At 45.9% G+C, this 12,500-nt stretch overlaps 1 protein-coding gene across 10 annotated transcripts in view; it reads left to right on the top strand.

Moving 5' to 3' along the window:
- kmt2ca (lysine (K)-specific methyltransferase 2Ca) overlaps nucleotides 1-12,500 on the top strand; it is a 202,640-nt gene that overhangs the window by 113,550 nt on the left and 76,590 nt on the right. For 8 of the 10 annotated variants that reach the window (XM_017481991.3, XM_017481945.3, XM_017481974.3 and 5 more), the window contains exons 13-15: nucleotides 1,194-1,289; nucleotides 2,486-3,291; nucleotides 8,720-8,839. In XM_017481991.3, coding sequence (XP_017337480.1) covers nucleotides 1,194-1,289; nucleotides 2,486-3,291; nucleotides 8,720-8,839 — 1,022 coding nt within the window. The remainder of the gene's footprint in view (nucleotides 1-1,193; nucleotides 1,290-2,485; nucleotides 3,292-8,719; nucleotides 8,840-12,500) is intronic. The other 2 variants (XM_053684190.1, XM_017481966.3) reach the window with 2 other exon arrangements.

Genomic DNA, 12,500 nt, shown 5'->3' with positions numbered 1-12,500 from the left:
ATTCTGAGACACATGTTTATTAATGCTTAATCTGATTTTCTTAAACCCAACTCTGCCCGAAGGCTGTGTACATCGACTATATTAAATGCTCCTTTTTGATTTATGAGCCTTATTTTCCTCCCTCTCTCTCTCTTCCTCTCCCTTCCCATTTCCTGGAAGCTCTGCTTTGGGTACGGGAGTTAAATTAAGAGCTAACAGCACAGCCAGTGTTTGTTTATGAACTTGGTTTCTTCCCAGCGGGCATCATATCAGCTCGGTCTAACAAGTATGGCACGGGCGAATATGTTGCCATGGTGATGCCTGCCTCGATGGGTTGCGCCGTTAGTGCTCGTCGTGGAGCAGTGAGAGAGAGAGAGAGAGAGATGGCTGGGAGAACGAGCAGCAGTATTGAGCAAATCTGAGAGACTATTTAAGTCCGTTGTGATTGTGGGCGTGTTCGGAGTTCATCGTTAATACACTTGGCTATCCGATATCACACCGGAAATAATAGTTCTGTTTGGTCTTTTTTAGTCCGCGTCATAATTTATTTCCCTTTATACCAGGGCACAGTGTATTCGCTGTTCTGATTGGTCAGAAAGGGTCGATTTTATAGGGAAAGGATCAACTTTTGGGTGGTAACAGTAACGCTGCTTCATCGCACCACTGCATCATGGGTTGTTTTCCGAAGACAGCATGACCCAATTCCTCGCTTATTTTTGTTTGTTTGTTTATTTATTTATTTATTTATTTATTTTACCGCCGAGTAAAAACTGCACATTAAAACGCTCCTAGTCGCTCTCGGTTTTATTAACTACAAAGCCGGCGCCCAGGCTCTTCACCCAAGCAGTGCGGGAATCGAGTTTAAAAACGCATCCGTCTGGCGTTTCGAGCCGAGCGCCGCTCGCACGCGCGCTGCCAATTAAATTATCTTCTCGTTGACCTGAAAATATTACATACCACACATTATTCAAACCCCAGCATTTCCTGGAATGCAGCCCAACCACTTTGCCAAGGTTTTAAATGCGGAGTCATGAGGTTGGAATTTAATGATAGTAGTAGCACCACAGGGTTTCCTTATAAACAAATTCGACACAACATGATTAGCTGGGGGAGGAAGAAAACAAACAAACAAACAAACAAACAAATCATTTTTGCTCAAGGTTTTGCCCGGATAAAATCCGTCGCATCACTGGGTGTTTTCCTTGCCGTTACAGGAGCTTTCATGGCTGTCGAAGAGGACGTCTCGGTTTCACTGGAGCCGGATAGCGCTGCACTTCCTGTTCCTGAAGAACCGAAAGAGTCTCCATCAGGTGGCTGATTTTAGTTTTCGATTTGGTGACGCACTTCTCCGTTTTCCCCGGGTTTCCCTTCACTTCGTGATAGTTCATGCTAGCATGGGTAATAAAAAAAAAACAACAAACGACGACAGCAACAACCTGTGTGTACCGTGTACGTCGACATGCAAAAACGACAGAGAACAGTATGCCGATGATGTACACTGGGTGACCCCTGACCTTTACATTAAAGATCTGCGTTAACGTATGTCCCGTGAGATCCGGCTCGTGATTCACGCCTCAGCGGTACAGATAACCGCATGGCTAATAGTTCTGCCGTCTTGGAATGCTGAAGATCACATGACAATCATCCACTTGTGCTTTCCAACAGCTGTTTCCTCATATCCGTACCATGAGGGTGAAAATGGAGTTTTCAGGGGGCAAATTCACCCACGTCGTCGTCGTTTTGTTTTTTTAAATTCCATCCACACCATGACGTTTGAGCTCTAACAGTAATCTCGGTTAATCGAGCTAGCTGTGTCTTCTCAAGACCTTCTGACCGTCTGAATATTAGCGCACGAGTTGGATCGCGATTGGACAGGGCCTTTGTGGAGTGGTTGTTGGATAATCTTTTAAAACATTAAATCGCTGAAGAATCGTTTGGCTAGTGCATCTGGGTTCTGGCCTCAGTCTGTATCCATGACTGCAAAACCCAGTTCATGATGTCTTTGCTAATAGACTTTTATTTATTAAAAAAAAAAATAAATAAAAGATCTAAAAACAAAGGCCTTACTCGGTGTGTCTATCAGCCGGAACCCGTGTCGCGCTAAAACCAGCGCTTTCCATTATCACTACAGCCCTTTTAGGAGCCATCGAGGAACTCTTACTTTAAGAATGTAGATGTATTCTACTGAACCTTCTGACTGTCATATGGATTGATGACTTTTATTGCGTAATCTTAATAAAAAAAAAAAAAAAAATTTTAAATCTGAAACCGTAAAGCTTTCTCTGATTTGTCTCTCATGGCTCCATATATACCAATGTGTTTCAGGTAGAACCTCTTTAGAACTCTTAATAACATCTTATCGTGTTGTTGCCTCACAGGGACTTGAACGTATCTGTAGAACTGTTTTTCTTGACGTGCGGCATGTCCGACGACGACTAAAATGCTTAATTAATTCAAATCGAACGAATTGGAATGCTCTAATCGTCTTGTTCTGCCCCTTTTTCAGCTGTAGAGCCTGCTCAGGAGATCCAGGTGACCGTTACTTTGACCGAGGGCTCGTCTGCTTTAGCATCTCCACTTGCTTCCCAGTGTTGTGCTGCTGTGGTGGACCAAGACGACGAGGAATCGCACGATGCTATCACGCCAATGGAAACGGGGAAGGAGCAAGAGATCACGCCTGAACAGCCTGAGCAAGCTGAGGTGGAACCAAATATGGTGGACGCTCCGAAAGTCCTACCCACTTCACCTACCAAAGAATCCCACCGTGAGCCTTCCTCACCGGCCATGGAGGAGCCCATGGATTTAGGTGGTTCAGCTCCAGAGGAGTGCGTTGAGAACGTTCGAGACTTGTCGGGTTCGGACTTAGCGGAGGATGTCGGGCAGGGACTAGAGAAGGAGGCAGAGCAACCGGTGGAGGCAAAGGAGGAGGAAGACGAGGTCGCGTCTGAGCTAGCTTTGCCTGAGGAGGTCAGCATTCCACTGGGCACAGGGAGCAGTCCAACCCTGGAGATGGATACTACGCCAGGCAGCGAGCTCAGCTTCTCAGGCTTCAGCTCTCCTGCCACGGAAGACAAGGTACAAAGCCTTAAACGCTCTCCAGCATTTTCCCCCGATGGCTCGATCAAGCTCTGCCAGTCGCCCTTCTCTACAGAGGCCTCACCCAGAGAGACCCCCACGCATGGCCACAATACGCCCGGGTACAGCCCCGGTGTTCCCACAGCTGCATTCTTCCCCCTCACCCCAAAGATCGGAATGGGAAAGCCAGCCATCTCCAAGAGGAAGTTTTCTCCAGGAAGGCCCAGAGCGAAGCAGGTAAGCGCGCGATGAAGCCGAGATCCTCGTTCTTCTTCGTGTTTCTGATAGATCCTCTGTCTCCGATTCAGCTTTGCAGCTGCGCGGTAATTATTCCTTTGCACAGTCACAATGATTAGTACCAGTGCGGTGGGTATATTAATTAACGTCGAAAGGCTTTAGCTGTTGTTCTGTGCTTTCACTCTTTCTTGCTCTGCTTCTCTCTCTCTCTCTCTCTCTCTCTCTCTCTCTCTCTCTCTCTCTCTCTCTCTCTCTTTTGCGCTCATTCTCGGTAACACCCCACCCCCTCCACCCCCCCAGCACCCCGGCACTCCTCCCCTATCCTCGCTCACTCTGGAGTGCATAACTCTGAATAACCCCTCAGAGTCGGGGGATGGGAATTGGCACTGCTGCCAAGGGTTTGATGCTCGGGGGAAAATAAAGGAGTCTTTTTGGAGGTGTATAATTCGGATCGCTGTTCACTGAGCTGGAAAGCACAACACAAACCCATTTCCACTCCGAGCTTGGGAACAGGGAAGGATGCTGAGTGCTCTTCTTTTAGAACCGGCCAAGCCATCAGAAATTGAAAATTAAACTCGGCGGCACGGGATCCCTGAGCCGGGTTTCTCGAGAAACCAGAGATTAGAGGTGGTGGTTGTTGTTTTTCAGGTGTCTTCTTCGAAAACCTTGTTTGACGTGGAGAAAGGTTGTAATTTGTTTGACGGGCTCTGCCGTGGCTGTGCGTATAGCCCTCGATGAGAATCGGCAGTATGGTGAAATCTCGCCCCCCTTCCCCTCTGCTTCCCTCTGGAGGATGCTCCTTCCCAGTCTTGTGAAATTTAAAGGGTGGTCACCTCTTGTGGGGTCCAGCTGGACTTTCCTGTTTGGGGTGTGTATGTGTGGCTACGTGCAGTCCTCTGTATTCTCATGCGAGTGTGTGCTTGTTGGGCTTTGGGGATGTGCGAGTGAGGACGAGAGTGCCTCAGCACGTTTTGTTGTGCAGATGAGATTCTCCCCCGCCGACTTCCTTTTGTAATGCCCAGAGGAGCCTGAATTTTGTAGCGTGATCTTATTTTATTATTACTTTAACGTCATTTCCACATACTTACGCTTTCGACCGTTGATCTGTCGATATGTAGAACGCAGGAGCTGTTTTATGCTCAGAAGTTACGATCATAAAACCCCCCGCTAATGCTAGCTCATGGATCAAACTTCTGTGCTAACGACCGCTCGGTTGCGGTTGGCCCAGTGAGCTTGACCTTTAACCTTTAGCTAATCCCATGGTTGTGTACAGCGACCGACCTTTCCTTCTGACCTTAACGTCCTTAACAAAGCTGTGCTATCTGATGCATTCAATTCTCTTGGTCTTGGTTGTATGGCCAAAAAACAAAAACCCAAATAATTTATTTACCTTGTATCATGTTCTGCTAATATTTTACATAATGGATGATACTGGTTCTTGGTTATTCAGAGTTTTTCTTCTTGGGCTGGTCATGCGTTAATTCCCCACTCCCCCACTGCGCAAGAATGTATTATAGCGGAAAGAATTACGATTGGACAACGAGGCACTGTTTGCGTGGAAACGGGTTGATCTGAAGCCCCTGCCTGATGGGAGGAGCTTAAACGAGTAACGACAAGGAGGAGGGATGTCCTTGATGATGTTCTCTAAGGCCCTTCTCGAACAGCGGGTCTTATGAAGTGATGTCCTGTGCCGTTTTTACGACCTGCTGCAGGGCTTTTAGCAGCTTTAGTACAGCTGCTATACCAGGCTATCATACAGTTAGTCAGGATGCTCTGGATAGTGCATGTATAGAAATAGAAAACCAGCAGCTTCTGGTCGAGGTTAGCTCTCCGTAGAATTCTCGGACGGTAGAGGCGTTGTTGTAGTTTGCCTGCTATACCTGCGGTGTTGATCCTCTGTGATGGTAACTCCCAGGGACTCGTAGATGCGGACTCTCTCCTCGACCTCTTCTTTGGTAGTTACTGGACTGTGGGTGATCTTTTTAGTGGTCCTAAAATCCACAATCATTTCTGTGATCTTTTTGATGTTTAAGACCACGCCGTCCGGTTCTGAACCTCCTCCCTGTACGCAGCTCCATTGTCGTCGTATGTCGTATCGTCTGCAAATTTTATGAGAGTGTTCGAGTCGTGGGTAGTTTGACAGTCATGGGTAAAAAAAAAAATAATAATAAAAAAAAAATGCATAAAGGACGGGGCTTAGCACACATCCTTGTGGCACACCGGTACTCAAAGTTAAGGTAGAGGGTGTATGCTTGTCCAACCGCTCTGACTGGGGAGGGGGAATATGGTAGGACAGTCCGGTAACCAGCTGAGTTTGTTGATCAGCTGGCTTGGTACGATAGATCTAAACACCGAGCTGTAGCCAACGAAGAGCATCCAGATGTACCTGTTGGGCTTTTCCATGTGTGAGACGGCAGCATGCAAATAGAGTCGATCTTTTTGCCCGGTCGGCAGACTGATGCTGGTCCAAGTCATCTGGGACGTCCGAGTCTTTGATGCGAGTGATTACTAGGTTATCGTAGGGTTTTTTTTTTGAAGCAGGAACGGTGATCGTGGATTTCGGTCAGAGGAGAGGTTGGAAATGTTTGCTTGACGGTGAATGCTAGCGCGTGACACCCTGTTCTGCGTACATGAGCCGACGGGCGTTTGGTTAGCGTCGCACTGATTGACGGGAGACAGGAAGGACATTCTTCCAACTCATAGAGCATGACCAGCTCTCTTAGACTCCCGGACACGACGGGCTGTGGCGTCATCAGGACTTGGACTCCCGATCCCCCAACAACAGCACAAACATTTATCTTTTGCACCAGTAGGTATTTCTTGACGCAGCTTGGCAGTGCTAGCTCAGTGGTTAAAGCTAACCCTGGACTACTGATGTGAGTTCAAGCCCCACAACTGCCAAGCTCCCACTGTTGGGCCCTTGGGCAAGGCCCTTAACCCTCAACGTCTCAGTCGTATAAATGAGATAAACTGAAGACGCTCTGGATAAAGGCGTCTGCCAAACGCCGTAAATAAAAACTCAGAGTGGGATATAGTGATGTTTTTTCTCCCTTACAAAACGTAACATCCGAAACGTGAACGTTTTTTTTTTTTTTTTTTTTGCGAGAAATCTGACCAACAAGCGTCGAGACTTTTAAAAATACATTCAGCGGGTGTGGTTTACACGGCGAAATGTTTTATTCGTTTATTCAAGTTTGAGTGATGCGGAACTCACTTCTTCGTGATCGCCCTCACAAATTAATCGGATTTCGATCTCTTTGTTTGTTTGTTTATTTATTTATTTATTTTAACGTCGTTGAATATGGAGCGTGATGGAATACCGGCGTTCAGAAGATTACATCAAGCTTGAGGAACGGTCCGGTTTTGGATGTGCCACGTGTATACGACGACGCGACCGCTCGTCAGCTCGCTTCCCTTCTCCTGATCGGTCGGTTCTACACGAGTCTATTAAATGGTTGCTCATTGGTATTCGTAAAAGCGTCAGTAGTGCCAGCATGTCGATTTGATGTGTTTCGTGACTATTTTCTGGACACGGTGTCCTTCGTGGTGAGGATCGGGCCACTCGGACAGCCCTGGTTTTAGCGGCGGGGATGTTTTTTTTTTTGGGTACAGCGAGTTTTTGAAGAGAATAAAGGAAGAGTTTCCCGCTGCTTTCTGCGTCCCCTCCGACGAGAAAACTTAATGATCTCTCGTGCATTTAGTTGCATGAAGATCCAGATTGGTATTTAATGGAAAAAGTAGGATGGGTGGAGACGGAGCAAAACGTTTCCCTCGTTCCGCTTTGCACGGCCGTTATTCAGCGATACCGCTCCTTCATCATTCATTCTTTTTTTTTTTTTCTTTTTCCTTTCCTTTTCTCTCACACTGTCCTTTATATTAACCGTATCGTCTGCCGTATTAATATTAACATTTAATGTGCTTGGATTTGGTTTCTGTTCTTCTTACTAACCCCTGTCCCACCTCACCCTCATACCGTACAAACATTACATAGATACATACTTTTTGCATTTTTTTTTATTTATTTATTTTTTTTTATAAATATATATACATGTCTGCATGTTTCTTCTTCTGTTATAACCCTTTTAAGCTGCATTATGTGTATGAGAAGATTACGCCATGTTTTATTAAGTGCCTGAAATGAAAGTCGGTAGTTTGGGACAAATCTGTACGCGGTGGGTTTCCGAACCGTAGAGCCGTCCGGCCGTCCCCTGTTTTTTCTATTTACGTATCGATTTTATTTTAATACGTTATCCGTAAAAGCTCAAACACTTTTCACAGGCCCCGTGCTGATTGCGTTACGGAGCGTAATTACACAGCCGTGCCCCGATCATCTCGCTAACGAGCTCAGATCTCCCCACGGCGCTTTATACGTAATTCCCGTCCGCTCGGCGCATTCATCACGCCGCTGTCACACTGGGATAATCACTTTTGTTTAGTAAACACGCAAATAGACGCCGCCGCTGCCATGGAGACGGGCTGACACTTGATAATGAGGAGCATCGTGTCGAGTGTTGAATGGATTTAGCCTCGCTGGCCTGCTGTCAGCTCGCTGCCTCTGGAAAGAGTGACTCAGCCCAATGTACTGTTTCACTCCGGGGGCAAAATTACAGTTACACACCGGTGAGCAGATCACCCCGGATTTAATATTTAGATGTTCCTGGATCCGTTCTCCTCAGAGGTTGACGCCTACTTTTGACCGCTTTTGGTGCCGGTCAGTAAAAAAAATTCCCCTATATATATATATATATATATATGTGTGTATATATATGTGTGTGTGTGTGTGTGTGTGTGTGTGTGTGTGCATGCATATATAGGCGTTTTAAGTGTGTGAGGTGATCGTATAAAATCGAAACCGATAAAAACGCAAAAGAAAAAAAACGAAGTAATAGAGATTGTGCATCTACAGTGGTGCTTGAAAGTTTGTGAACCCTTTCGAATTTCCCCTATGTCTGCATAAATATGACTTTAAAACATCAGATTTTCACTCAAGTCCTAAAAAATGATAAAGAAAACCCAGTTAAACAGACGGGACACAAGAATATTGGTGGTTTATTTATTGAGGAAAACGATCTGATAGTATGTGAAGTTCTGGGATTCGCAGTTTAAATTAAAGTCCGGCGTTCGGCTGCGAGTGAGCGTCCCGTTTCACTCGAAGAACGAGGAACCCAAGGTCAACACTAGAGGTAATTTTGCATATTTCGTCATGTGATCAGATTTTTCCCAAGCTCCTAGACGGGTGTCGTTTGCATTTGTTTGATGTAATGCCTGTACATGCCCGTTGTTATTTCTGTTTTTCATATGCCTGCTAATTTTTTTTTCTTTCTTTTCTTGTTGGATTCATCATTTGGCTGTGCGTTTGTGTTCACTCTTCTGCTCCACTCATCCGCCCTCCTCTCCCTCTCCCTGTCCTGGTTCCCGCCCCTGCCAGGTTGGATGGAGCAGCCGTAGTGCCGTAAGCTCCCCGTCCTGGTCTCCGGAGCACTCAGAGGCCTCGGACGGCTGTAAGAACCGGCAGCAGCAGGGCGAGCTCGTCTGGACGGCGAGACTGGTAAATGAAGGGCTGTGGCAGTGGGCGGAGCTTGTTTGGTGCACGTACGGGAGTGTTGGGAGAGCAGGACCGGGATGGGTTCTTCTAAATCGCTCGAGTTTACCTTCATATGTACGCTGTGTGATGAGTGATAGCACCGGTTACTGCTGGGAATTCATCTCGTTAACGTGCGCTTCTGTTGGGAATAAATTCCAGTCGTAAGTGTCCCGAGAGCTGAGAGAGCAGGTAAAGCCAGCTTTAGGGACGCACAGTGGGCGGGCCATCCCGACGTGACGAAGTTGAGTGAACTGGTGCTTCCGCCATCTCATTCAGCACATCCAACCGTTCCTGCGTCTAAAAAGGAAAAAAGAAAAAAAGTAGACGAACGGTAGAATCGTCGTTTCGAGCTCGCCCGGTCTCGCGCTATACGTACCCGGTCATACACAGAAGTATTTCGTTTTCACACACGATCGACTTCCCGGCGGAATTTCAGTTTTATCGTGAAGACGTTGGATTTCTGGTCAGACGTGTGGTTTTGTAGACGTTCTGCAGCTAGCTGGTGTGGATATCACGCTAGCCTTGTGGAACCATGGGAGGAAACTAAAGATAGAACACTCCCACTAGTGATCAGAATGGAGCGAGTGTGTGTGTGTGTGTGAGATGATGCCTCATCAAATGGCCTTGGGTGCATTTCTCCCACTGAATTCCTCTCACTGCTACCTAAACGCAGTTCCTATCAGTCTCACCGTAGCTACTGAATAACATGCTAATCTCAATATTTCTGCCAAACCGTATCTCTAGCAGTTCTTGCATGGTTTCGCACTGGTGCTAAGCAGGGTTGAGTCTGGCCAGTACCTGGATGGGAGATCTCCTGGGGAAAACTAAGGTTGCTGTAGGAAGTGGTATTAGTGAGGACACTTCCTCTATGGGGCCTAATACCCCAGTATAATGACAGGGACACGATACTGTATAAAAAAAACAAAAAAAAAAAACACCATCTTTCGGACCGAGGTCCTGACTCTCTGTGTTCATTAAAAATCCCAGGACACTTATGGAAATTCCCCCATTGGTCCTTCTCTATCACGACCCCCAATAATCCCCATCTCTGAATTTGACTACATCACTCTCCTCTCCACTAGTAGCTGGTGTGTGGTGGCGTTCTGGCGCAATATGGCTGCCGTCACATCATCCGCGTGGATGCTACACACTAGTAGTGTGATCCCGCCCAGACTATGCGCTTACTAAATACTAAAGCCCCGTACTAAAGCGCATGGATTACACAAGGTTCAGTTACTAATTACAGAAATTAAAATGTAATTAAATGTCTTGCCTCACTCCTCAGGGGTTGGGGGTCGAATCCCACCTCCGCTCGGTGTGTGTGGGGGGTTTGCATGTCCTCCAGGTGCTCTGGGGGTTTCCTCCAGTTACCCCGGTTTCCTCCCCCAGTCCACAGACATGCACTGTAGGTTGATTGTCATGTCTAAATTGTCCGTAGTGTGTGAATGTGTGTGATTGTGCCCCGTGATGGGTCGGCACTCCATCCGGGGTGTCCCCGGCCTTGTCCCCCGAGTCCCCTGGGATACGCTCAGGCTCCGCCGTGACCCTGTGTAGGATCAGCGCTACAGAAAATGGATGGGTGGATCTCTATTAGAGTTACCACCTGTACTCGGAGTTGAATAAATGAGTAATAATCTTTGACTTAAATAGGTTAAAGGTCATCTCGACAGGGTTGCCACGTCTGCAGTTTTCCCCCAGCGTTCACGTGGTGCCGTGATCTCCGAGCTCAGCTCGAGGCTTCGGTTTTTAACATACAGTACGTCAGAGCAATTAAATGAATGTTTTCCAAGTCGGATTTAACACGTGGTCTGTTATGAATGTCTGTATATATGCCGTGGTTATGATATGGTTCTCATCAGTAGAGAAAAAGGGTATTACAGCGATAATGAATGTCCGAGATGGAACAGATATTCAGAATATTCAGACTTGGAGGTGCACTGTTTAGCTGAAAGATTCACGGGGCACCTGGTTCAGACTAGATGTGTGTATCCGGACCGGAATCTTCACGAGAGCGGTCAAATACGACGCTCGCAGGGCAAATGCACACCGTGGCCGTTAACGTTTATTTACATCCGTTCATCCTTAGTAACCGCCTGGTTTAAAGTCGTGCTGGTTTAAATTAACCGCTGGTTCGTTGATATTTTGGAAACTAAATTACTTGGCAAATATTGTGAGCAGGTAAGGGAGAAACAAAAATAATACCCCTAGTTGTGTCCGGTTATGACCGTGCCGAGGTCGACGAACTGTCCGAGACGGAATCCACACACCGTGCTGACGCTGCTGACATTTCGACTTCTGCGGGGGGTTTTTTTTTGTTTTGTTTTGTTTTAACAGGACAAAAAAAAAAACCTTCCAGTTTCAGCCCCGCCCACTTCAGTTTTAAATCTGGATTGTTTATTTGGAGAAATAAACAGATTCAGAGCGTGGCATTGCGTTACAGGATGAAGTAAACGTATAGGAGCGGTGTTTACTGGATAAAACGTGCTGGCTTTATGTCAGTGAACTGCTTTACTGATTCTTTATTAATGGCACAGTATCGCAGTAATATAACACTTCAGGCGAACTGACTGACTTTAATGTCGCTTCGTTTTTTATTTATATATTTCTTTTATTTTATTATTAAAGTGAGACGTTGCTAATAACGGTTATTATAATTCGGCGGTGACATCCATAGGTTTGAAGTTATTAAATGGACTCTTAAGCTGGTTTTAAATGAGCATTGAGCTGGTTTTCTCATGCATGGCAACCCAAGCCGTTGCAGCAGACGTGTCTGATTTATTTATTTTACTGTTGTGAAAAATCCGAAAGAGAAATTTATTTTCGATTTTAATAATTGTGCTGTAGTAAAAGTCCTGTACCACTTTATTACACCTAACTTTATTTATGGAATTTAACGTTGTGAATTCTGAATATTTCCGGTCTTCTTGAGTTAATGATGTCTGGGGAAAATTTGATGGGAATACACTCGTTGGAAAAAAAAAACGTTGACCTCCATCTTAACGTAGCCTTTTTAGCGTTTGTTATATGGCTGGTGCTGTGTGTGAAATCTTCGCAACAGGTACGTCTTTTTTTTTAATTTTTTTATTTGTGATTTAATTTTGAATGTTTATTAAATCGATGCATTATTTATTTCTTTTGCGTTGGCTCGAGACAGCAGTTCGCTTACGGCTTGTACGGACGTCATATTATTTTCGAGTCGGGAGTCGCAATGTAAACCAGGAATCGATTGAAGTCTGCCTTCATCAATTCTTTAAAGTGTGTTCAGAATAAGCGTGGAGAGATGAGGCATCTAGAGCAAGGACACACACACACACACACACACACACACACACACACACTCTTTGTACCCTCTGGTGTTTTGTAGTCTACAAGAATAACACAAGGACGAGAAGTACCATTTTACTAATAATTAAACAAACACGAATTGCAGTCGGATTCTTAAAGTCTCGGACATTTCCGATTAATCGTTCACAACTCTATATTAATGCGTTTTTTCTAATACGCGATCGTTTCTATGGTAACAACTCGCAACCAGTTAATTTGGTGCGTAAGCGACGCTGCAGTGGGCGGGGGACGTCTCGCGCGGCGAATACGTTCAGTGGATGTTCTCCTAGCTTCCCTTCAT

The sequence above is a fragment of the Ictalurus punctatus genome, chromosome 1 (assembly GCF_001660625.3).
Source record: "Ictalurus punctatus breed USDA103 chromosome 1, Coco_2.0, whole genome shotgun sequence".
Taxonomy (NCBI): Eukaryota; Metazoa; Chordata; class Actinopteri; order Siluriformes; family Ictaluridae; genus Ictalurus; species Ictalurus punctatus.
This window is presented reverse-complemented; position numbering and strand designations above follow the sequence as displayed.